The 24,494-nt window shown below is 47.0% G+C and overlaps 1 protein-coding gene across 1 annotated transcript; it reads right to left on the reverse strand.

Annotated features, from left to right (window-relative positions):
- Positions 1 to 3,990: 3,990 nt before the first annotated feature.
- Positions 3,991 to 20,016, reverse strand: LOC122192438 (volume-regulated anion channel subunit LRRC8C). Its single transcript, XM_042892982.1, has 3 exons — positions 19,952 to 20,016; positions 10,064 to 10,205; positions 3,991 to 7,945 (listed from the first exon to the last, which is right to left on the reverse strand). The coding sequence occupies exons 2-3, from the start codon at positions 10,199 to 10,201 to the stop codon at positions 5,675 to 5,677; spliced, it is 2,409 nt and encodes an 802-aa protein (XP_042748916.1). The 5' UTR covers positions 10,202 to 10,205; positions 19,952 to 20,016; the 3' UTR covers positions 3,991 to 5,674.
- Between the last annotated feature and the right edge of the window lie 4,478 nt (positions 20,017 to 24,494).

Genomic DNA, 24,494 nt, shown 5'->3' on the forward strand with positions numbered 1-24,494 from the left:
CCTTGCCTGCACAGTCCGTGGTTAGTGCCTGGGAATTCTGCCCTGGCCAAGAGCCACCAGACCCCTCTGGTCATGACTGTAGTGCTCCTTGAGGTTATGGTCTTTGTTTTCTCACTGGAGGAACAACATCTGGGTACATCCAGACCCTCCCTGGCCCAGTGGAAGACTGTTTCAAGCCTATGCATCTACAGACAGCCCAAGCGTGAGGACCCACCATGGCCCTGCAAACAACCATGACTAGCATCAAAGTTTACTTGACAGAGCAAATGCAGTTGGCCACAGACCAGTCACAGGACAGCCTATTTAGTATTGAGACAGTGATAAAAACTTCTCCGCCAGACAAACCTGGAGCCAGGGGGCTGGAAGCAAAGTTGTCACGATGGGCTGGAATTTGTGGAAGCTCTGGACCAGTTGCCATCCATTGCACCTCTGCCAAACCTCATGTCTGCCTGCAGCACACAGGCCTTCTCTTATCCCAGTGGGGAGACAGGGCAGGTCCGGCCTGGGTTTTACTGCCAGGTCCTTGGCTGCAGAAAGAGCAGGACATGAGATGGGAAACCAGGATCAGAACCTGGGGTTGTGCGGGTGCTGGTGGGTGGAGGTGGGCCTGCATGGACCTGTCTTGCCAAGCAACCCCCCAGCAGGACAGTCTGCCTGGCCCTGCCCTGGCGCTACCCCAGCTGCAGGAGGAAAATGAGGGCTTGTCCTCACCTCCCAGCACTCCTGGTTCTGCTTCTGTGCTCCTGCAGTGACCCTGGCCTTCATATGAGGACCATCTCTCCCACTGCTGACTGGGAAGGAGATGGCAAGGGGAAGATCTCCGCCCTTGGCAGGAGGGGCATTTCTGAGATAATCGCAAGAGAAAAAGAAACAAGACTGCTCTTCTTCACTTCAGGGTTTAACACACACTCCAAATGAGAAGAGGACAGGCAATCTGGTTGTCTGCACTTTCACATGCAGCATATTACAACAAACCTTCCAGAGCGGTTATTGACAGCTCCCCACAGCTACAACCTGGCTCTTGTCTTGTTGAGTCTGCTGCCAAGCATGTGAAGCTGTTGCTGATCAGGCGCAGCCTCACGAGCTGATTGGACTCTGGCTCCTTAGGTCCTCCTTCCCTGGACACATCCTAAGGAAACTGAAAGATGAGATTTGTCAGAGCTCAGCTCATTCCAGTCCTGAGCTTGCCCTGCAACAACAGACTTTAAAGAACAGGTGACATCAGTGCTGACAGTGTGGCCTTGCTGCCCCAGGACCCCTTTGCCATTTGGCCAGCATTTCCGCGCCCATCCCAATGGGAGAGACCCAAGATGCTATCTCCTGTGAGGCTACTGGGAGTGGACCAGCTCTCCCAGCCCTCCACATCCTTGCTACATCGTGTCACTGCTCCCAACCTAAAGAAGTGAGGAACACATACCATACCGAGTGTGAGCAGCACAAGTGCATCGCGTTGAGCAGAGAGATTTATCGAGGGTTGCGTCAGCACCAGGGCTCGCTGCATCATTTCCCACATGGCGCAGGCAGGCGCTGGGAGCACAGGGAGCTGCTCCCCAGGGACGGCTTCATTGTGTGCCCTCAAGCTGGGAGCCATGGAAGGGAAGGAGTGCAGGAAGCCAAACTGTGTCACCGTAAATCCTGTCACGCCTAACGATGTTTTCTCAAGCATGTTTTCCTGACTTCCCTCCCGAGAGATCAAACCTAAAAGATGGTTGTGCTTGATCTATGGGGAGCCCACAAACAAAATGTTTCCCAAGAAATAAACACGTTGCAGTCTGACCGTGCTCATTGTTATAAAAGAATGTTTTATTTCACTTTTTCCTGGGTGCACTATATTGCAATGTAACACTAGGCAGATCTATTGACAAATTCAGATTCTTGGTACAGAATTAAGGTGTTTGTCCATTTGGTCAAATCTCAGAGTTTTTCCTTGGCATTCTTACAGGACCTGTCACCACTCAACACAAGAAGTGGAAGTGCCAGAACTGCAATATGAGACTTGGAGCGGGTGCTTCACAATCACAATTTGCAGAAGCTGCTGAATTGGCTAGATGCACAAGGTCAGCATGATATCCATCCTAACTGTGACAAAGGGGGAAGTGCACACTGTCCAATTTTGATCTCAAAGTAGGTTTGTTTTTCAGGCTTAATGCACAATTAAGATTGTCTTCTTATTTTTGAGGCATGCTGTCACCTCTGCTTCTGCTACCAAGGAAGACTTGCATTATTTTAAAGCAATAATGTTAAATGACTCTCTTATATTCTGGCCATTGTATTAGTTATCATTAGGCACCTGATTAGTGTAATTAATTATATGAACTCATACAAACCATGCCTGATTATCCACAAAAAGTCCATCCATTCCAAGCCAAATACCATAGTTCACAGAAAAGTCTTCTAGTACGCAATTGCACATGAATATACATACGAGCAGTACATGAATCACTGAGTAAATATGGCACTTTTATATGTTTTCCAGGAGGTCATACAGAATTAGGAAACAATCTTCTCTGTGCTGACACACTTCTAAAATACTGTAATATAGTTTAGGAAAATGCACCCCACAGACTAGATAGTAAGTATAGAAAAGTCAGCAGTGCAGCTACCTGAGTTTGTTTCAATCAGTTTAACAGTGATCTGATATTTTTTTCATTCACCACAAGCCTGAGGGCTGTCTACCCACGAAAGGCTGCCACCTGATTCTGTTACAGACACAGCACACGGCTCTCCAAGTGCTGAGCTGACCTAGCATCTCCAGAGCGACCCATCCAACTGCTCCAGGCACAGACCCTGGCTGCAGCCCCGGGCCCTTGCCATCGATCCTTCAGAGAGCTGAGCCTGCAGCAAATGTGTCCTTTTCTTTTTTCTTTTTCTTTTTTTTTTTTTTTTCTTACTGGCTTTGTTTTCTGCTGGCTCAGTATGTTGATTTGTCCTGTGGAGGAATCAGACAAGCACCAGAGCCGTAAAGGTACGAGCGAAGCAGTCAGATGCTGTGGAATGGGAGCAGGGGAGGAAGAAGGACACCAAGGAAATTCCTCCTCAAGGGCAGCGAGCTGTTCCATTGAATAAGCTGTTCCAGCAGACCAAACCATTGGGGAAGATACAGTTATTAGCTTGAAAGTGCTTAGGCTGGTAAGATTTATTCCTATGCAGAAAGTAATTACGGAAATACCAGCACAAGGCACTTTATACTCATGTAACTGCGTCCACATGAGGGACTGCAATGGCATAAATATAATCAGTGGCAAAGAAAACCCCCACATCCTCTATGATGTATTTAAAAACAGAGAACAGAACAAATCTCCAGCCTTCAGTTATGAGGCGTGCATAATTTCCATTCAGAAGACAGAGCGCTGCACATGGAACAACATTAGACACAAAATAAATTACAGGCTTAAAATGCGACATCTAGGAATATAAAGATAAAAAAACAACAAAACTTCAAATGTAATCCCGTATTCCAAATCTAAATAAGATAACTATACAGCTCCACCGATTACTTGGACATTTTAAACAGTTTACATTCATCAGGGACAACAGCACTTTGGTTTACATAATTAGGTTAATATGAGCAACGAAACATTTCTCTCCCTCACATTACATCAAAGTGAAACACATTTAGAATATATATATACTGCCAAGCTGCTCCAATAAGTGCATTCCATATATGACTAAGAGTAGCTCTTGCAACAGCTACATCAGTTATAGCTCTTTCATAGAACTACATCAAACCACTTGGAAAAAAATCATTTTGATTCATGAATCAAAGCCTGACCCAGCTTTGATTAATCACACAGATCTTCTCCAGAACACGCTCAAGTACAACAAATTACTCACTGAGTCTAGGGGCAAACCTACTTATTGGATTGTGCATCACACCCTGAATGAATGGGGAAATACTCATTTTGTCTCCCCACCTGTGTAAGTCTGACTCAAAACAACAATAAGCTCAAGAACTCAGAACGATGGTAGTTCAAAACACTTGACTGCAGCTAGAAAACATTTAAGAGCAACCAACCCAGCGATAGTCAAACAGTTATTTTACAGAACTTTGAACAATTTGCAACTGATGAACAGCATTGGCTCCTAGAGAAAGAAGTACTTACTCCCAGATATTCTTGCAAAGCATTTATCCAGTGCCTGCATCTGACTCAATGTGCATTGCTGGATAGGATGAAAAGATCTCCTCCCAGCCAAGCACTTTGCAATCATATGGTTATTTTTTATTAGCTTAAATTAGCTTGCGAGCAGCACGTGAGTGTTCATGGACTACGTCTGCCAAACTTGCCTAGAAGAAAGCAAGCAGCTGGATAAATAAACAACAGAACAGTTTCAGAGGACAAAGTTCCCAACTTGAAGCATAATCACTAAAGATATTATTGTCTATTAAATTATTTTAAAAAGCAGACAGACCTCCAAATGTATGACCTCTGATTTAATTACTATGTGGGAGAGGAAAACACAGCCTTCATCACTGTGCTCTGGAGGCTGAGACTTTGAAAAAGTTAATGTATTCAATGAATCCCATTTTTGCAAATCTGCAAATGTTCTTGTGTTGGGCTTGGCAATGTAATTCCAAAGCTCAAATAAGGAGCATGTTCACTGCTAAAAATAATGTTATTTCCTTGCCAGAAGGTTCACAAACTAAAGATGATTGCACTTTTTCTGAATCCCGGTCCTGCATGGTGCCAAGCATCCCTGTGGGAAGTGACTGAGAGACACAGAGGACACTCTCCCCTGCAGGACCGCACATTAAGTGGAAGATGGGTAGAGCATTTTTGAAAATAGTGTTTTATCTCCCTGGGTTGGCTTTTTCAACACTGTGAGTTCATTGCACCCCTTCCATTCACGTCAGCAGGAAATGGGCAGCTGAATCCCTTTGCACTGTTCAGAAAACCTTCAGCATGAGTCATTTTGGTAGGGACTCCTCTCTGACCTGTGCCCTTACTCCTCCGGCTCTGGAGCGGAAATCGCAGTCAGTGCCTCCTGCTCAGACAGCATGCAAACAGAGACCTAGACTACGCTTTCCAAAAGGCCCTGGAGAAGTTCTGCATATTCCCTCCGACTTATGAAAATACCTCCAGCCCTTGTATGGAAAGAACCGTATCTGCTTGCTTTGACCATCTGAGAAAACAGTGCCATAAATTAAAGGAAGGTCAACCCAGACCTTGTTAGATGTTGAACACCTTCAGCTCCCACAAAAAAAAAAGAGGGAATGAGGCATTCAGCACCTGCAGTACTACCTGTTGAAGACCTCATCCTAAGAGATTAACAGTAACCAGGAAGACAATATAATTACCTGTTACAAATTATGCAATTCAAAACATACAGTTTAAATACAATTTCCCTATTGGGATTTACCAAAGGGGAAAAAAAAAAAAAAACAACCAACAGCAGATAAAACCATTTACTTTTGCTAGTAAAAATTAAGTTACAAACACCCTTGCTGTCAGGGCAAAATAAACTTTAAAATATCTTAAAACAGTGAAAAAATACAAGAAAATTTTATTTTAAAAATATATGTACTCCTTACTCCAAATTTGTTTGTACAGAAAGGACTTTTTGAAAAGGCAAAAAAAAAAAAGATAACAAACTAAATGCATATTCAGAGTATGCACTGTCTACAGGGTATTTGGTAGAAGCGTTATTTCTGTAAAACTGAGGAAGAGGAAGCTATTTATTCAGCTTTCATTTGTTCCCTGACATCAGAAGGCAACGTTTCAAACAAAGTGTCCTCTACAGTGAAACCAGTCCGCTTCAGAGACCTACATTCACCAAGTTCTGGTGGGAGAATTTCAAAATGATTGCCTTTAATATCCAAGTGGGAGAGGAATACCAAATTACCAATTTTAGGTGAAAGGACAGACAAATTATTTTTCCCAATTTTCAGAGTCTTAAGTTTTTTGCAAAAGTATAGTTCATCTGGCACACTCTCCACTTTGTTGCAAGTAATAGAAAAGTACTGTAAACTCTGCAGAACTCCTATTTCAGGGGGAATAAAGCGAATGTCATTGTAAGACAAATCCAAATATCTGATTTTGTTGCATAGGAACAGGTGGGATGGAAGAACCTCTATTTTGTTATGGCTGAAGGAAAGCCGTTCGAGACTAGTGAGTTTCTTTATGTGCTCTGGGATGTATGTTATACTGTTGTACCACAGTTTTAGGATTGTCAGTTTTCTCAGATGTTGAAAACTTACTATTTCTTCAATGGATTTGAGGTTGTTTTCCTTTAAATCCAACTCCTGAAGACTGAGAAGGCTAAAGACTGCGTGAGGTATGCGCTCTAAATCACAGTGAACCAGTTCCAGCTGTGTCAAGTTGACCATCTTCTTCAGGTTGTTGAGCATCACTAGCTTAGTGCCGTCGTTATGGATGCACAATTTTTGCAGGTGACTTGAAACATCGACTGCAGATTGTGGGATTTTTGACAAATTACTCTTTATGTAAAGAACTTTAAGGCTTTTAAGTTCCCGAAAAGATTCCAATGTAATGTTTTTGGAAATATCATGACTTAAGGAGCCAATTAAGTAGAGTTCTTCCAGATTTCTGAGGCCATACATCCAGTGCGGAAGTTCTCTGATGTCGTCAAATTTCACACTCAGGATCTTGAGATTCTCCTTCAGAAAGGCCAAGGCAGCGCTGTGGATCTTAACAGAACACTGGTGCAGTGACAGCTCCTGGAGATTGTCCAACTGTGCAATGGTTGCTGGTATCATTACGTTATTAATGATTTCAAGTTTTAAAGACTGCAGCTCAGTAATTTCAAACACCGTGTCAGGTAGCCCAGAGAGCATGAAAAGCTGTAGCTCCAAATGGCTATGGGAGTTCATTTGTAGCCTCTGTCTTAGCTTATCTGCAGTCCACTCATTGTTTAAGTTCAGCTGTTTCAGCTTATTTTCACTGACTTCAGACAGAAAGACAGCAAACCTCTTCGAATAGAGAGGGTCATACTGATCTATCATATGAAGCATAAAAGCAAAGTCATTCTTGACATCTGGGATATCATCAATTCCTGTCTCCTGCCGGACATATTCAAAGGAATACTCTTTCAGTGAGCGATAGAACAGCCAGTATAGAGTATAAAGGCATGTGAGGCCATAGATGCTTACAAAGCACAGGTAGCAGTATGACAGTTTAGAGAATAGATGTGCCATTGTGTGATTACAGCAAAAATTCTTGTATCCTGTCATGTCTTCTATATCAACATTACAGACGACTGTAAAATTAACTTCTGAGACAAGTGCTGTGTTGTAAGCAATGATAATAAGGAATTTAATTACCTTAAGTACAGTCTGGCGAACATACATGACATAGAGTATGTCCCCCTCCTCAACATGCAGTCTAAATTTCTTCACCTTTTCGAACAGTGCTTTGGCCTGTTCACCTTCTTTCTTGTCCAGTGCTCCATGTGTTCCCTTATCCACAACCAGCTTCTCAGGGATTGATTTTAAAGACTGTGTCTTGACCAAAGTGCCTTCAGTGCTTGGTTGGGTAGTATTAGATTTGTTTATGTTGTTTTTCCTGTTATCTTTTTCTTCAGAGTCTTCTCCTGACACTTCAGATAAGGCCCTTGTTGTCCACGGAGAATCAAAACATTTCCCAAGTATTGAAATGAAGTGTTCAATTTTGGAGCTCGATCCAGGGAATTTGAACCAAAAGTTACTACACAGCATGAAGACCAGCGTGTGTATAAGGACAAGGTAAGGGAAGTACTTGGCATACCAGTGCAGGGCACGTTCGTAGCACACCTGATTAATAAAGCTGTACTGCTGAAGGTCCAAATCAGTCTTCAGTCCTTTCATTTCAACTGTAGCTGGAGGGGTTGATGGCTTGGGTGGAGGAAGAGGGGTTGTATCTGGGATTGTGCTAATTACGACTGAAGTATTAGATTGGTTCTGGCAAGGCTGGACTCGCTTTGGAAGGCATATTATCTTGTCTTGCATGACCTGAAACACACAAAAAGATATCTTTTAAACTGATGTACAAACAATGATGGCAGTATGACTGGGTAACTGCCCCTGGAGTTCCTCCAGCTGTCAGGCATTCCACCCCATAGCCTAGCTCTTAGTCCCACAGTCTGTGAGATGACTACTACTATTATCAGTCCCAACAAGATACTTGTTCTATATGCCAAGAACTAGGTCACCCCTTTTCATTGATGGTTAGCTTTCCATTATTTGGATAAGGGGGCACTGAGATAAACCAGGAAAAGGAAAAACATGAGTAATGTTTTCACAAAAGACCAGGGATCTCTTGCACTGCTCTCTCCAGAGACAGACTGTTCTTGCTGGGTATAGTCACCCTAGCAAAGTGCAACATGGTATTCATACAGCTTAGGCTTGAAAGCAGTGTGACTGCATCTGTGTGACTTTACACTCAAACAGTGATGTCTATCACATCCAAAATGGCTGACAAAGAGTCAACATGAGCACATCTGTGCTGGGACATTCTTTATCTTCAGTCTTAGTAAGGCCAGGTAGGGATACTTAGAGTTGTGTTTTATACATGTGCACATGGGCACTGCTTTATTCAGCGTCTCATATAGAGTTCTTCTATGACACTCCAGTGGGAATAAAGTACTTCTGCTCCTGAGTCCGTCTGTAACACAAAAAAGAGCAACTTCCTTAATTTAGGCTGTCCATCTACATTGGCAGTCAGGTGAGACTGCCTTAAGGGACCAATCACCTTTGGTTTAATTTGGGATAAGCCTGAGTTACTTGCCACAGTCCCCAGAGGTCTGAACTTAAAATATGAATCCATGTGACAAACCAAGGAGCCCTGTCATTTGCCCTGAATGATTAACTGGGATCATCCTGAACTAAGAACGTGCCTTCTTCTGTATTGTGGATGTACCCTTTGACATGGTGGTTGCTGAAAGCACTATGAATAGAGAGAGTATGCAGCAAGAGCTTCCAAAACAGATCCTCCTTGACAATCTGCCCCGGTGCAGGGAGACGAGACTACATGTTTCTAACAGTGACTGTCGACACTTCAGAAACTCTTACTGTTAATCTTTGCCTGTAAATGTTATTCTGATATACACCATTACTTACACCCTGGATTCATGCCTCTGGTAATAAGCTGGAATAAGTTTGAAGCGTTTCCTCACAGTGTTTTCCAGTGGGCTTCATCCAATCAAGCAGATATATTTAAAACCAAGAAGTTTTACATCATGTGCTTAAACAAACACTTTGCTGTTGATGGAAAAAAACAGCACTGTATAGGAGAGGTTTTTAAACATGGACACTGTATGTTCTTCAGTGAAAATATCTGAAATGGTGAATCCAGGTAAAACCACACTAGATTCCACATTAAATTTGGGACATAATATGTGAAAATCTTATGCCACATACGTGAGCAAAACCTTCCTGAAACAGGAGCTCTATCAGTATGAGAGCTCCATTTCTGAGTCATGGCAAAAACTGAGAGACCCATGTCTGAGCTAGTACTGTAACTGCTTGTGTGGAGTCCATCCCAGACAGTATTTTCCATCTCTCTTCAGCTTTTGGCTCTTAAGCAAAATTTGACTACAGTGAGTGACAGTAATGTCAATTGTTTACATGTAAGCATGTTCGGAGCTGCTTTGGAATGGAGGAAGCATTATATTAGTTGTGGGTGGCATTAATAAAATAAGCACATCCATTTCAAATCACTTTGAAACATAAAAGCAAAAAGTATTAATGTTTGCCAAATAAAGAAAAAACAGAAATTACAGAATTGCATTTTTTCAAGCTCCTAAGCAAAAATGGGATAATGTGTAAGAACTTAATTTGATCATCTGTTTTGTTATGCCAAATTGTGGTGAAAACAGGCATCCAGGCACAAGCCAAACCAACAGTTCTTATCTAAGCTGGCACCACTTCACTGACCCTAGCACAGCTCTACTGATTTGCAGCTGTGGAAAATCTGGCTGTGCTATTTGATGTTCTGCCTAAACAGCTTTAATCCTGGGGGCTGCAAATTTTGCTTTGTTCACTGCAAATTCAAGTGATTAACAACCCATGGCATCACCGCTCTCCCAACACTTCTGCAAGAACCGCCCACCCCTGCCCCAGCCGATTTACCTGCAGTGTGCACCCAAACACGCCGATCATCAGCATGGCCACAGAGAGATAGTCTGTGAACACATCCCACCAGGGCTTCAGCACCCTGAATGCCGGCTGCTGCTCTGAGAACTGGCGAAACTCGGTCACGGGAATCATCCTCCTGGAAAAAGAGCAAGGCCAGAGCTCAGCCTCCCACAGCCAGCACTCCCCGTCCACATGAGATAGCAAGAAAGTCCTTCTGCAAGGTTTGAAATCCATCCAGGACGTGATGTGGCAGCAGGTCCCTGGCTGCCTCCGACCTGGTCCTTCTGACACCCATCTCAATGTGTCCCATGGCGGCACTGAGGCCCTGTGTGTGCAGGGAGACAAACTAGTCCCATACAGCCTCCCACCCCCACCAGAGGGTTGACGCGGCCTCTGCGTCCCTCCAGCTCTACACTGGCTGTGATCTCAGATGCCTGGCTACAGCCTTACCCTGTGCTCACGTTTCACAGGCCTTTTTAGCTATTGTGTTTTGTTCACCTCTGTTGCCATTCATAGTGGTTTCTGAGATGTGCTGGAATATTTGTGCGCATACTCACCGCGGTTTTAAACCTACTATGTTTTGAGTGCAAGTTGCTAGAGCGCTTCAGCTAACCAGAACTGCGGGTGCTATGGGCAGATCAAGGGCTTTATCTTCACCTCAGATGTCTGGCTGACGTCACCAACTCCTCTGAAAAATCAGCCACCAGACAAGCATGCACGGGCAGAGACGCTGATACGAAAGCCTACAGCGTGTTGTGTAATGCATCCTTGAGATCAAACCAGCACTGAAACTCCCCAGTAAGTTATGATGGAAAGATAAATCCACATGGGAATGTAACAAAAATACTCCCAAGGACAATTAATGAGAAGTGCCCTTTGACTAATACCGTAAATGCTCACCACAGTCACCACCTATCACTGCCACATTTTAAGAGCTCACACTCCTGATTCAGCCGAACAGTGGAACCCACCAACATGGTTCAGGTGCCCAGCTCTCCCAGGGGCGGTCCTCAGGATGCACCATGCAGCATGGCCTCTACGCTTGATAGATTTCATTTGTAGTTTTAGGGGTTTTTGTTGTGCTATAGGATTGCTTTATTTCTTGTAAGCGATGTGTGTGGAATTTAGATGAAGGAGATTCTGGCAGTGCAAACACAAGCTGCTGTGATCCCTTGTCCCCTTCAGCGGTTGCTGCTTGCATAGTGCAGCTCCTCATTAGCACAGCACACACGCTGCTAGCCACCACCATGGTCCAAGCGCGGAGCCGCGTGCACAGCCCACCTACCCAAGTCCACCTACCAGGAGCTCTGCAGTCCCCCACCAGAACCTCTTTGCCACTTATATTGTTAAAAAAAGGACAAAGCTGCTACTCAACAATGGCATTACTGCTGCACGTAATCATGGTAAGTAAACTTACCAGTAGTGACAGGCTACGTTTTTAACTTGAGAAAAAGAGACATTCACAAGAAATGTTAAGTGAAGATCAACATGAAGAAGTAGGATAACTTCTTAAAGATTCTCCAGAGAAATGCTTCTTTTGCTGCAGCAGCAATAAAGGGAAAATGCTGGAAAGGTACACAGGAGCCTGGGCTTGCCAGGACTGCCACAGAGCACAACTTACTTCAGTTCACTCACATTCAAAATGCTACTTAATGGCAAAATACATGGCACCTGAGACACGGAATATGACTTGCATCAAATATCCTTCTAAGCCACCGTAGGAAATGTTGAGTTCTAAACACTGGACTGATTGCTGATTAAAATCAGAATTTACTGTTTTTTCTCTCTTGTATTTCCAACAGCCCTCCATCTCTACAGAAAAGAAAACTGCCCATGAGATAAACCACCTGGTGTTCTGCTACCAGAAGGAAGTCAAAAAGGAATTGCGTCAAAGAGCTGTACTGCCTTGTTCTGCAGTACTGCAGGGAAGAGACAGGTGGACAGCAACATGGTGATTAGTCATTTTTTGGTGATGATCTTTACTTCCAGAAAATAAAGAAGCGTCAATGAAGAAAAATGAATATGTAATAATAAGATAGAATGCTATAATCCAGGAAGATGTGCAAGGAATACCTGATCTCCACTGCAAAGGAAAATTAGGGTCAAATACAGTACCCTGAAGGGATGTGCAAACACTTGAAGATAATAAGCAAATACAGTTACTGCTAGAAGGGATGTGGAAAAGAACCAAAAAAAAAAAAAAAAAAAAAAAAGCCAAAACCACAAAAAACCCAGTCAGATCCAAACTCTTCACTGATGTAAACAGGAAGAGTTTCCAGCCAAATATCAGATAGTTAGTGCTGCAGAAATCTAACCGGAGCCATCAGCTGATGCATGGGCAATGAGCAGCACAGCACGATGACTTGATGTGACCTGAAATAGCTGAGGAGAATAAGGAGAATAAGTACGTCCGAGTGAGAAAGGAAAGTACTGGACACAAATTAGCCTTAATAAACAAGAGATTAAATCAGAGGATGACTCCAAAACGGCCATCCAGCAGAGCACCTCCCGAGCAATTGGGTTTCATCAGGGGAAATGCAGGGAGGAGGCAGGGACACACAGCACAGAACGCAAAGGAAATTAACTCATCAGCTGCCTAGTGTGGCAGCACTGGGAGCAGGGTGGGCACAGCAGCAGGAAGGGCCTTGTGCACATGGACTGCAGCCACTGTGCAGGGGCTGGGTGGGCAGGAGCTGATGGGGCAACCCACAGCAAGCCGGAGCTCTCCCTCCCTGGGCTGCCTCAGAGCACCTCGGGGAGACACCGCATCATTACACTCACAGAGCCCGTAGCACTCAGGGGTGTGCATCTCTGATATGACCCTGAATAAACGTGCTCTTGGCCCCTCACAGCTTCCGGGCCCCACGCTCTAGCACTGCTAAGTGACTGTTGCTATTTTTAAGCAGATTCTTTTGGAGCAGCTTAACTCGTTTTAGACAGCATACCTCTGAACGGATGCACTCCCACCACCAGCTGAAAGGACTGTGCTGCTGAACACAACGGCAAATGCTGGTGCTGGCTGCAGCCTGCACTCAAAGCTCCAGAGGCATGGCTTCTGTCAGGTATGGTGACTGAAAAAGGCACATGTAGTGAAACAGAGAGAACTGAAGTCCCTGCCTTCATTCCATCTCCTTCTGTAGGTCTGCCAGCACCAGCTCAGTACCAAGAGCCCAGTATGACACAGCGTGTTGGCCAAGGACCATTACCTGCTGTCCCCAGGCTGGTGATTGGCCCAACCCTGAAGGGAAAGACACCTCCTGGCAGGCAGCACTTGACATCGCCAGCCCAGCAGACCATGTCCTTGCACAGAGAGGCCCAAAGATGGGCCTACACCAGGCACAGCTGTGCAGCAGAAAGGTGGCAGCATGGCCAGTCACTGCTCTGTACATGGGTGACTGTGGTTTGGAAACGTTGTGGTTTCAGGTTTCAGGCTACAGGTGTTTGTCTCAAGAACTCAGGCCCTCTGCTACCTTACTCTTCCAGCAGTTACTCAGCTACATTGCCATGCACTGAAGGAACTTGCCATCATCCATCAGTTGTTTCAGGTTAACATCCACAGCCTTGCACCAGAAACAGGGTCCCTGGGTGCTGGACTGGCAATTAATAGCAAGAATTTATTTGTTCAGTAGGGGGAGGGCACAAATAACAGAACAGAGGGAGAAAGGAGGAGAAGCACTGCGGTAGGAGAGAGGTAAGGTTGCAGAAAAAGTGAAACTTCAAACTGGAAAGCACAAGAAGTTGGTGAGATCTCTTACGCCAACCAGAAAAGACATTTCAGTTATTCACCACTGGGACACATTTTAGTCCCTCAGAAGGCGAACCACACACCACCAAGCCCTGGAGCCAGTCTCAAGCCCTGGCAGCACTGTGCTGGGTGGAAAGGGCAGGGTGAGACTGAAGAACTTGCAACTGAGACTGTACAGCCCTGCACATAAGAGATCTATCAACAGGAGAAAGCATTGGGCTGGGCTAACCCAGCTCTCCTTGCTGATTTAAACATACTTCATGTGTTAGAATAAATTATGAAATGCCTTTTGGGAATACAGCTGCAAGTAGGTTTCTGGGCTAGTTCCCATACATGATTTATAGCATATTCATCTTCATTAAAGGAAGAGAGCACAGTGTACACTTAACAGAGGCTGCAGCAACTACACAAAGCAAGGAGTTCATGTCTTAGACTTGGTGACAGTGCCTTGCTGAGCCCCCAAATTTGGCTAGCAAGGCACGGGTGAAGCATTTCTTACTGCACTGTAAATAGCTGCCCACAGCTGGCTAATTTTAATTCATAATACTTGGAAACCATGGCTTTGCACATGTCCACTACAAGGGCTAAGCCTCGATTCCAGCATGTGCCCAGAGCTCCCTGCACTGCAGATAAACTTGCCCTGTTTCATCATCTAATTGGGAGGGGTTTCCAGGCTGGAAAACAGACAAGACTAAGAGGGAAATGAAATGTTCAGGGCTGGAATTAGCAACTCCTAAATCCTAAGGGTTTGACACTACACCCTTATCTGAGTTCTCACACACATGGTACGTGCAGTGGAATGGTGTCTGAACTCCCCGACATTTGCTGTTGGCAATTACTTTGCTGTATGTTTGCACTGACCGAAGTGTCCATCATTTGGTCTGATCCCATGTAGCACACAGCAGTATCTCTACTAGCAGCCACTCCCTACATAGGAGGCACTGCAGGAGGACAGTTTCCCCCACTAGACTCTACAGCTATTGGTGCTTCTGGAAAAATTAAACAAAACCTGTCATTTTTTCTTGTTGGGAAAATGACTTTAAAAGCTGGCTTTTTGGAAACACAGCAGAAAGGCCTTGCACATTGCCACTTCAAACACGGGCTACCCTGTATTCTGATGATCATAGCAGAAGTTTCCACAAGTAAGAAACACCATCATTTGGCAGAAATACAAACAAACGATGCTGTTGCTCAAACATAAAGCCCACATTGAGGAACTGGACAGTCATTAAAACCAATCCATTTGCATACAAACAAGTCATTCTTAAAAGACATGTGTTTAAGGTATTGTCAAACAAGCTACTTGAAATTTATCTTCTCGGGGCAGCAAGGAAATGTGTCCAGAAGCATGGACAGGCATGAGTCAGGGCTTCCAGGACTCGGCCAAGGGTTCTCTGCATGGCCCTGCCTCAGGAGCCCATCTGCAATAGGAAGGTGCCCGCTTCCCTCACCACTTGTGGTGGGGGATAGGAGCAAATAGTGCTACGAGGTCATAATACCACTTTTTTCTGATTCTCTGCAAATGATTGAGTTTGAATTGACAGCAAGCCAAAACTCCCCTTCAGAGCCATTGAAGCCAACTTGATGCCGGATGCAACCAGAGCTGCATTCAGACACAGTGCAGGCAGTGACTAAAGCCCAGCCAGCCCACGGGACCCCATGCCAACAGCTGCAGCCTGGTGCCCCTGCAGCCAGCAGCGACCTACCGGCTCTGCTGCAGTGCCCAGAGCCGCTCCCAGCCCTGAGCTCAGAGATGCGAGAGATGAACATAACGAGGAAGTGACTGTAATGAACTGCATGTCAAAAGTATATGCTGCAATTTCCACCTACGCATCCAGTAAGTGCCGCCTTGATGGCGGCATCCCAAACAATAACCTTGTTGTTTGTTTTAATTGAGCCACAGTCCTTTTTCATGCGTTCCACACCAAAAATACTTCCTATTGTCAGCAGCTCTTTGACTTCCACTTAGCTGGGCTGAAGACAAAAAAGTGTCCAGGGCCAGATTTTGCCAGATAAGATCTGCACGAAATCAATAGGAGCTCTATTGTACCACAGCATTCTATGATAGCACTGCACGGAGATTTGGCCTTGCTGAACTATTAGTCCAAATTCAAAGCAAAGTGAACACTACACATTCCATGTCAAAGACTACTGCAGAAGCACCACTCCCCACCTTTCAAGTTTAGGAATCATGACCCAAGTTTATCAGAGCTGTCACTCCAGCTGAGGGCTCTCTTTCCAGAGCTGCAAAATATTCTTAATGTGACTGCTAACCTTTAACAGCAAGCTCTATCACAAGCAAGAAACTACCCAGAAAGTGCTATTCTAGTACTGCAGAAATAGGTCCAAATGATCGAGTAAAGCAAAGCAGATCAAGCTTGAATCAAAGTTACACCAGCCTATCCAAAACACTTTGATACTCAGATAGATAGCAAAGACAGGAACAAAACTGTAGGACAGATAATATTACATGAACTAGTACCAGCCATTGCCAAAGGAATAGTGAGGGACTCCAGGCTAACACAAGCACTCATCATAAAAAGTGTTCAGCTGATATAATTAAAAATTAATTCCTAATTAGGACAGGAAGCACAAAGGCTCCATTCTGAGCCTAAGCAGCTCAACCAGCTGAAAAGTTAGTTAAAAACTTTTTATGCAGTGATTGAGCCAAAAACATTAAAGAAATGCAGCTTTCGTGATTTGTGAGGCTCCTTCACATAAAGGACCTTTTCTGCTTCTGCTCGCATGCTGCACAAGAGAGCTTTCTAAACTCTGCAACGGTCTCATAAAAAACGAATCCCCGAACGCCCTAATAAACACGTGAATATTCTCAGCCTGACACACTGCTGATGTGTTTTCCTGCCCCCAAACCATCTTTTGTGACAAAAATCCCCAACAATGAAAATATAGCTCATAGTCTTATCTGCGATCCTGAAAAAATGAAAAGCCTAACGCACAGAAATTCCAGCACATGAAGTGGATACAATCTACATGCGCTCAGAGATAAGCACGAACTGCTACAGAACCTGAATTTCTACTCATGCAGGAAGGCTTTTAAAGATTATAAACCTCAGAGATTTGGAAAACCAGAGCTATCTGCTAAATTGGTCAGATGTTTTCAGCTCCACATCCAGCCGTGGCCTGCTGAAGATGGAAGAGCTCAAAGCTTGCTCCATCAGAAAGGCCATGGCTGTTCCACAGAGCAGGAAGGCTGAGTTCATCAACAGCAAAGTCATTGCATGGCGCTCTGGCCATGTCATAGCAGGTGTGTATCTGTCAGATCACACTGTCATAGGTAAACGATGGCAAGGAGCAAATACTCTTTTTAGTCACATTACATTTTACAAAGATTTTTTCTGACAATATTGCATGTAAACACCCAGCCTGCTCTGTAAGCTTCAGACAGTGCTCTCTGAATACCGAAACTGCTTCCTTACAGCAGCCCCTGCTCCTGAGCCATTGCCACAGGGTGACACAAAGCACATGTGTCTCAGTACCTTGCCCCACTGCAGGGCAGGGCCAGGCTTGCGCTGTGCTCCGCTGCATGGCCCAGGGCAAGTGTGCAATCCAAGCTCCCATCTCAGCTCCAGGAGTGAGCAAATGAAATTGGAAGTGTTCTCAGAGGTTCGCAGCCTTATTGCTACCTTGCTGGGTTTTAGATTCCAACCCTTACAAAATCAATGATGTGCTGTTGCCATTGAAGGAAGATGCAAGGTCCCGTCTCACTGCTTTCAACAGGGCACCACTTAGTCCAGAATTTGAAGCTGGTAGACAAGGCTGGATGCTGCCTGTCTGGGAGTCAATGGAAATGTAAAAGTTCACCTCAACAGAGAGAAGTACATCCTGAGCACTGCCCTGTGGAGCAAGCTGTGCCGTATCATCTGTGCCAGCCCAGGCCCCAGTTCTCCACTTTGGGAGATGAAAACAGTCAACACAACTTCCATGGTGTCAAAAAACACAGAAAAAAACCATCCCTATCGAAGCTCAGGACTCTCCACATGATGCCGTTACAAGTCCTGCTCTGCACCAGCTGAGCCCCTCAAGTGAGGCTCTGACTCAGGAAGCTGAGCCAGGGGCTGCTGGGCCCCATGCTGCTCCGCTGCTTCACTGCAGGGCCGGGAGGTGACAACGTGGCCCTATGCCACAGCCAGCAGCTACAGGCAGGTGAGGTGGCACAGCCACATCTGCATGAGATGAAGCACACCTCCCATTATGCCCAGATGCACCATCTCTGGAGTTTGCACCACACCAGTCACACACAATCCCTGAGCACATTACTTGGAGGTGAGACAGGAGTTTCTGGCATTCTAAACATGTGAAATCCAACACTTCTCAACATTCTGATAAATCATTTTGGAGGGAAAATGGCTTCTTTGCTTTACTACATGAGGTTTTTTGGGGAAGTATTTGGGGACTCTTCTCTTTTTTTCTGAGTGTAGAATGTTTCCTCTTCAGGCACTTCCACACCCCTTCCCTGCCTCACACAGCACCGTGGCAGCCAGGAGGAGACTTCCCTCTGGGTTTTCCCAAAGGGAGAAAAAAACCTGTACAATTAAACCCAAGCTCCTGACGTTGTGAATTGTTTGGAGTACCATCAGAGATTTTCTGCTTCCTGCAGCATTGAAAGAGTTGGGCTGGGAAATGAATAGCGGCCACTTGAATCAGTGCAAGCGGAGGTCAGCAAACAATTGCGGGAATTGCTCCTTGGCTTATGCCGTCACGGGGCCGCACCGTGCTGCCGCTTGGGCACAGGGCTGGTGCAACATCGCTCCCGTGGCAGCATCTCTGGGCAGGCAGTGGAGCTGTGGGGAGCAGCCAGCAGGCACCAAAATCCAGCTCCAGGCAGAGCCCAGCACCACAGCACAGAGCTCCAGAGAGGAGTTCAAGAACCTCCAGTGCTTCTCTTCACTGGCATCAGCACCAGCCACGTCCAGAGCTGGACATGTAGTCGCTAGGCTTATAGGCTTTCCATCCTTTTAAAAACTTATTCCAAAGGTAAATAATAATTAAAAAAAAAAAAAAAAAAAAAGGAGATGGAACGTTATATTACTTTAAAACCATCAATGGGGCCTGTTAGCATCCAGACTGGAAGAAAACAGCATCATGGCTGCCACACATTTTAGCAAACTCAGAGTGCAACGAGAAAGGAAATGATTCAGAAACCACAGGTGCTTTGCACCGCAGGCTGGGCACAGCGAGGGCCTGGAGCCCAGGCCGGCTGGGACGAGGAACCGCTCACACCGCGCTCAGCCCCCAACCCACAGTGCGGCCACACGGGGCTTCCGGGGAAGGACAGGCCGGGGGGAGCGCTGCCCTGCGGCCACTGCCCGCGCCAGAAGGAAAAGCAAAAGCAGCTCTGAAACATCGCGGGGTGGGAGGAAGCACGGCCGCTCATCGGGATCGGGCAGGCATTCCTACCTCATCTCCCACGCCGCGCCTTTTCCCTACCACCACCTCGCAGAGCGCCTTTCTGCCTCCTCGGGGTTACTTTACAGCATCATCAGCCCTACTGAGCTCCATGGGAGCAAATGCAGACACGTGCGTGCTCACACAGCCGCTCACGAACACTACATCTTTCTTTAAAGGCAGTACTTACTCCTGAAGTAAAAAATGAAAAAAAGCAATCCACAACTCACACGCTTAGCACCGGCAGTAAAATCCTTCACCTTTAAACACCTCCATCCTAACGCAACTGCAGCAGATGCATTCGGCAGCTTTCTATCACCCCCGTTTCTCTGGGCCAACCGCTCTGAGCAGCACCGAGGAGCACCGAGGAGCACCTCCCGCCCCGCTCTGCATCCAGGCCGGGCCAGCCCCGCGCTCCCGGCACCGCGCACACAGAGAGCCCGGAGGCTCGGCACGACACGGCACGGCGGGCTGAGCGTTCCGGGCTCTCCGCGGCGCGGCGGTTGCGGGAATAAAGCAACGCGAGCTCCGCGGCACCGCGCCTGGCTCTTTGCCGGGCACCCCGCGGCCGCCCGACCGTCGGGGCCCCGCCCGACCGGGGCAGCCCCTCCGGGAGAGAAGCGGGGCCACCGCGGGGCTCCGCTCCCGGCGGTACCTCGCCGCGGGCTTACCGCTGCCGCCCCTCCGCAGCGCCGGGCCCCGCGCGGCCCCGTGCCCGAGCCCCGTCCTACCTGCTGCGCGTTCGGCGGGCTCACGGGCGGCGGCCGAGCAGCGGCGCGATCATGCCGCGGAGCGGAGCGGGGCCGAGCGCGGCGGGCAGGGCCGGGCCGGGAGGGGCCGGGAGGGGCGGGGAGGCCGCCGGCAACCGCGCTCCGCCCCCCCGCTGCCGCCGCCGGGCCACGTCTCTCGCCTGACGCAGGCGGCGGGGTCGGGGGCGCGGGCTGAGCGGTCTCTGCTGACGGAGGAGCTCCGGGCGCTCCGCCCCGCGGGCCGAGCCGGGGGCCGCTGCCCGTAACGGCAGCCGAGGCCTCGGGGACCGCGGCATCGCCGCCGGGAGCTGCCGCGGGTGGGGGACGTCCTTTTCCTGAAGCGCGATGCGGCGAGCGGACTGCGGAGAGAGGGCTGCGCCGCGGCTGGCATCGCCTTAACCGCAGGAAAGAGCCTCGGAGAGCGACAATTGGAAACACAAACTTCCAGCCTAGCGATTCAGAACGCGCAGACCGAAAAGCGCTGCTGAAAGGAGAAGCGTGCTCTAAGGGACTTCTGTCCAACGTTTCCAAGAAAGATTTACATCTCCGGCGGAACTGAGACGGGACGGAGCGCGCCGAGGGGAGGCACTCGTCCTCTGTGGCCGCCCCCGGCCTTGGGGACAGCCCGCGTGATCCCCGAGGGACGGCACAGCTATGTAAACACGGAGAAGCACAAATACATAAACCCCGTAGGGGGGAGTTAATGGAAACAAACAGGACGTGAGGCCCCGCAGCTGCCCGCCCGCACAGCGCTCCCTGGGCCGGGATGGGGAGCGCAGCGCTGGGGGCTTCTCCTGCTTCGTGTGCCTCCCTCCCTTCGCCGGCTGCTGGGGCTGCGGACCGGGCGCAGGGCGCTGTTCCGGAGCGCGGATCCGCCGGGCGGCACAGCAGCTGTCGCTTCGCGCGTCGCCCGCCCCAAGCACGGAGCCACCTGGCTCGGCCGGGCCTCCCCCCCGTCGCGTTTTTTGCAGGGACCTCGAGGCCGCAGCAGGCCGAGCGCTGAGCGACCGCTGGCGCAGTTCCGTCCCTGCGGAGCCGCCAGCCTGAAAGATTCCTGCAGCGTTTCACCAGTACACGGTGTCACGGTTACCCCCACACGTAAGGGGGATGTGTCAGAAGATTAAAACGGGACAAACGAGCAAGGTTTCCATCTGGGTTTCGTTTCTGAGCTAAAGAAGCCGTTACCATGACTGCAGCATTCATTTTATTAGTTTCTTTCCATTACTCCTAACTCCTGGCAGCAGCTTAGAGAATCCCTCCCTGGCCTGGATGGTTTCTTCTCTCTGCTCACCCTGCCGTCATCGCTGAGCTCATTTAATCTTTCCTCATCAGTCAGTCCCTCCTGTTCCCTTAATCACACTGCTGCCTTTCCTTCAGCTCCCTCGCAGTTGCTCATTTATATGATGGTGGCATGGTAGGCAGTAATTCTGCCATTGTTAACTTTTCTTGTTGCGGACTTTGGGGTTATTTTTGTTCGGAGTAGCTGCTGTGTGGTGAGGGCTGTGCAAAACCCCAACACCTCACAGGAAAGGCAGTGTGCCCAGGTAACGATGGCCAGAAGACAGAGGCTCAGGGCAGCGCTGCTCTGTTGGCTGCTGTTGGGAGGAAACCCACAACTCACACCTGAAATTAAACACACAACTGCAGCTCCAAGAACTTAATCAGAAGCATGGTACAAAAAAAAAAAAAAAGAAAAAGAAAAAAAAAAGTACAACTTATTTGAAAAATTGCCAGAGGTGTTATTGCTTGCTACCATGTGCTGCCTTGCGGTATTTACGCTACAGCAAGACAGCTGCAGCACTGCTTTGTTAGCAGCAGGGGACACTGGGCAGCCAGAACTCACCCACCCAAGGGCCAACTCCTTGCTGGGACCTAGGGTTGAGATGCACAGTCCTGAAGCCATTGCTTACCACCAGCACAGCATCTACCAGAATACAACCCCAAATCTTTAAATCCTACTCAAAGACTCACTCTGTGCTTAAGAGCCTTGGGTCCCAAGAGCAGCCCTCAAACTGGGAGCAAAGGGACATTGCTGCTTGGAGCCTGGCAGAACCACTCCTGAAGCTGAGCTGGGCAAGAAAACCACAGCTTGAATGCAAGAGCTTGGACTGTTCTTGGAAACAGACGCACAATGGAAATGCTTTCCATCAGTCATCTCCTCCCAGCAACTGTTGAAAACAGCATAATCTGCTAACACAGAAAAGCTAAATTGCTTTCAGACGAAGTACTGAGAAACTACTTCTGTGACTTGATTTAACTCACGTCTGAACTGCGTACTGTGATAGCTCCAGCACTTCTCAGATGCTTGAAGTTTCTGTCACAGCTCATCTTTTCCCTGGTTTACATTTCTCCAGATTTACATTTTAACCCCTTGTCACAGCAGTGTTTTTAAAACATGACTTTGGATATAGCAGATGTTTAAACAATAGCAGCGTGCTGAGAATACTTTCAAAATGACTTGCATGGATGCTATGGGCTGAATCAAGATAGGAGAAGCAAAGCTTCAGAACAAGGTGAAGATTAAGCTGTCATTTCCTAATCCCGCAACATTTTTTATGTATTAAAAACTGCTTTAATCAGAAGGTAAACAATGAAATCATTTTTCATCTCCTGAGCTCTTTTGTTGCTCCCAAGTAAAGAGGAGCCACGTTCCGTACTTCTGATTACAATGAAAACAGTACCATTACACCAGGGAAGAATTTGGTCTGACTAGTTCTCTGTGGAATAGCTATTGACAGCACTCCTCACGTACCTTGTATTGTTGAGAAAACAGAGAGCTAACGTTTCGCCAAAAGACACAGGGCTAACTCCCTCTTCCTGACCTCTGGCTGAACTGGAGCTCCTGGATGTGAGTGACACTTTCCTTCTGTATCCCTTCTGATGGCTGGGCTTCCTTCAGCAGTGTGCCTGCAGGCCTAACCAGTGAGCTGCACCACTACACGCAGACCTGACTGCAGCTCCCAGCCGTGCACTCCACAGGACATGACGTCTTGTCATCCAGTTTTAGATGCGAGGCACTCCGTGGGGGTGGCTCATACAAGGCAGGAGTGATGGAGCTCAGCAACCAGAGCTCGCTGCAAGCACTGTATGTAATTGCTAAACACCGCTTTCCAAATAACAGTTTATTACGACCAGTGCATCTTCTTTGGTGTGACTGAACAAACAAGCAACAGTATGGACATCTGTAGGAGGATTTCAAAGACGACGCAGCTCCACGCTTGCAGCCCTCACACTGCTGCCTCCTAGTCCCCCCAGCTCTGCCGCCTCTGAGGTTCTCTGCTGAATGGCCATGCTTGGTCTTGCACACAGGCCTTTTCTCCTGCATGGGCATTACCTCTTACCCTCAGTCCAGCACTGGGATGGCTTAATCTAAGTGATGGTTTTTTTCTTACACTTAGTTTTCCCAGCACTCCTCTACCCCTCACACAGGCATGGCTGTGGTGCTCAGAGCCAGCTGAACTAATGCAGAGAACCCATACATTAACACAAAGCAGCTCTACTCCGAGGGGAGTGTCTGTTTGTCAGAGCAGTGAAGTACCCTGACTGGTAACGTGGTTATGAAGCTGTATGAGACTGAATCACTGCTTACATGGCTTGCTCCCCGGGTTACATCATGGTAAGAGATAACAGACTCAGCTGTGGTCCACTTTGCATCATGCTTCGTTGTTTCAGAGGATCCCAGTTTTTTCTTGTCATTACATCTCAGCTTGCAGTTTCTTCTACTCTTACACCAATAAATTCCACTGGGAAATTATTCTTTTCTCCACTCTCTTTCAACAGTTATTTGCAGATCATTTACTGCTAGCAAAACTGTGTCAATAAATCAAATGAAAAACAAGCAGCTCATTCTCAGTGAAAATATCTTTTTACACATCAAGTGTTTGTAAAACAGGCCCCTAACTTTTGTTATATTTTAAAAGTGATCTGAAAATTAAAAAAAAAGTTTGTTAATTATCTGGAATTTTCAATTTCCTATTCTGCACAGGAACCTAAGCAATCAGACACATGATATGCTCATTAGCCAGGAAAGGGTCAGGATTAGAATAGGTCCTCAAAATTAGAAAGTACTAAAACACAGCAGTGATCTTGGCTGCCTAAACTTAAAATAAAATGTTTTGTGTTAATTGCTGGAACAGATCAACATTGAGAAATACCAAACCACTGAATGACTCTGAAACGTGGTGCCTGGCAGGAGAGAGGAGGACAGGACCCTCATGGATAGGGTATGAGCTACCAATTTACCTGCAAAGATAATTATCTGATACAATCATAGTTGATAAGGAACAAAAAGCAAAGTGTTGTTTGGTAGCACCTCTGGGATCTCAGAAGCTCTAAGAGCTGTGGGACTCTTGATGCAGAAGTGTTTCATCAGATGAAAGTAATCGTGTTTTGAATTTGTAGTACTAAGCATCACTGAGATATTACACACTAAAATTACGATCTCGTCTGATTTCCACACCCAGTGTGAAACTACAGCTTGCAAGGCATCCTGTTGCAAGAGGAAATACAGCAGAATGGAAAATCT

The sequence above is a fragment of the Lagopus leucura genome, unplaced genomic scaffold, assembly GCF_019238085.1.
Source record: "Lagopus leucura isolate 7727_CA_CO unplaced genomic scaffold, USGS_WTPT01 ss_100009-16_subseq_1:344916_obj, whole genome shotgun sequence".
NCBI classification, from domain to species: Eukaryota; Metazoa; Chordata; class Aves; order Galliformes; family Phasianidae; genus Lagopus; species Lagopus leucura.

What these genes read in the sequence shown, in the direction of transcription:
- LOC122192438 (XM_042892982.1), bottom strand. Translation starts at nt 10,201, where the DNA reads ATGATTCCCGTGACCGAGTTTCGCCAGTTCTCAGAGCAGCAGCCGGCA. An exon ending in TGTTTGGGTGCACACTGCAG is followed by an intron (nt 7,946 to 10,063) that starts GTAAATCGGCTG and finishes TGTGTGTTTCAG; the next exon opens with GTCATGCAAGACAAGATAAT.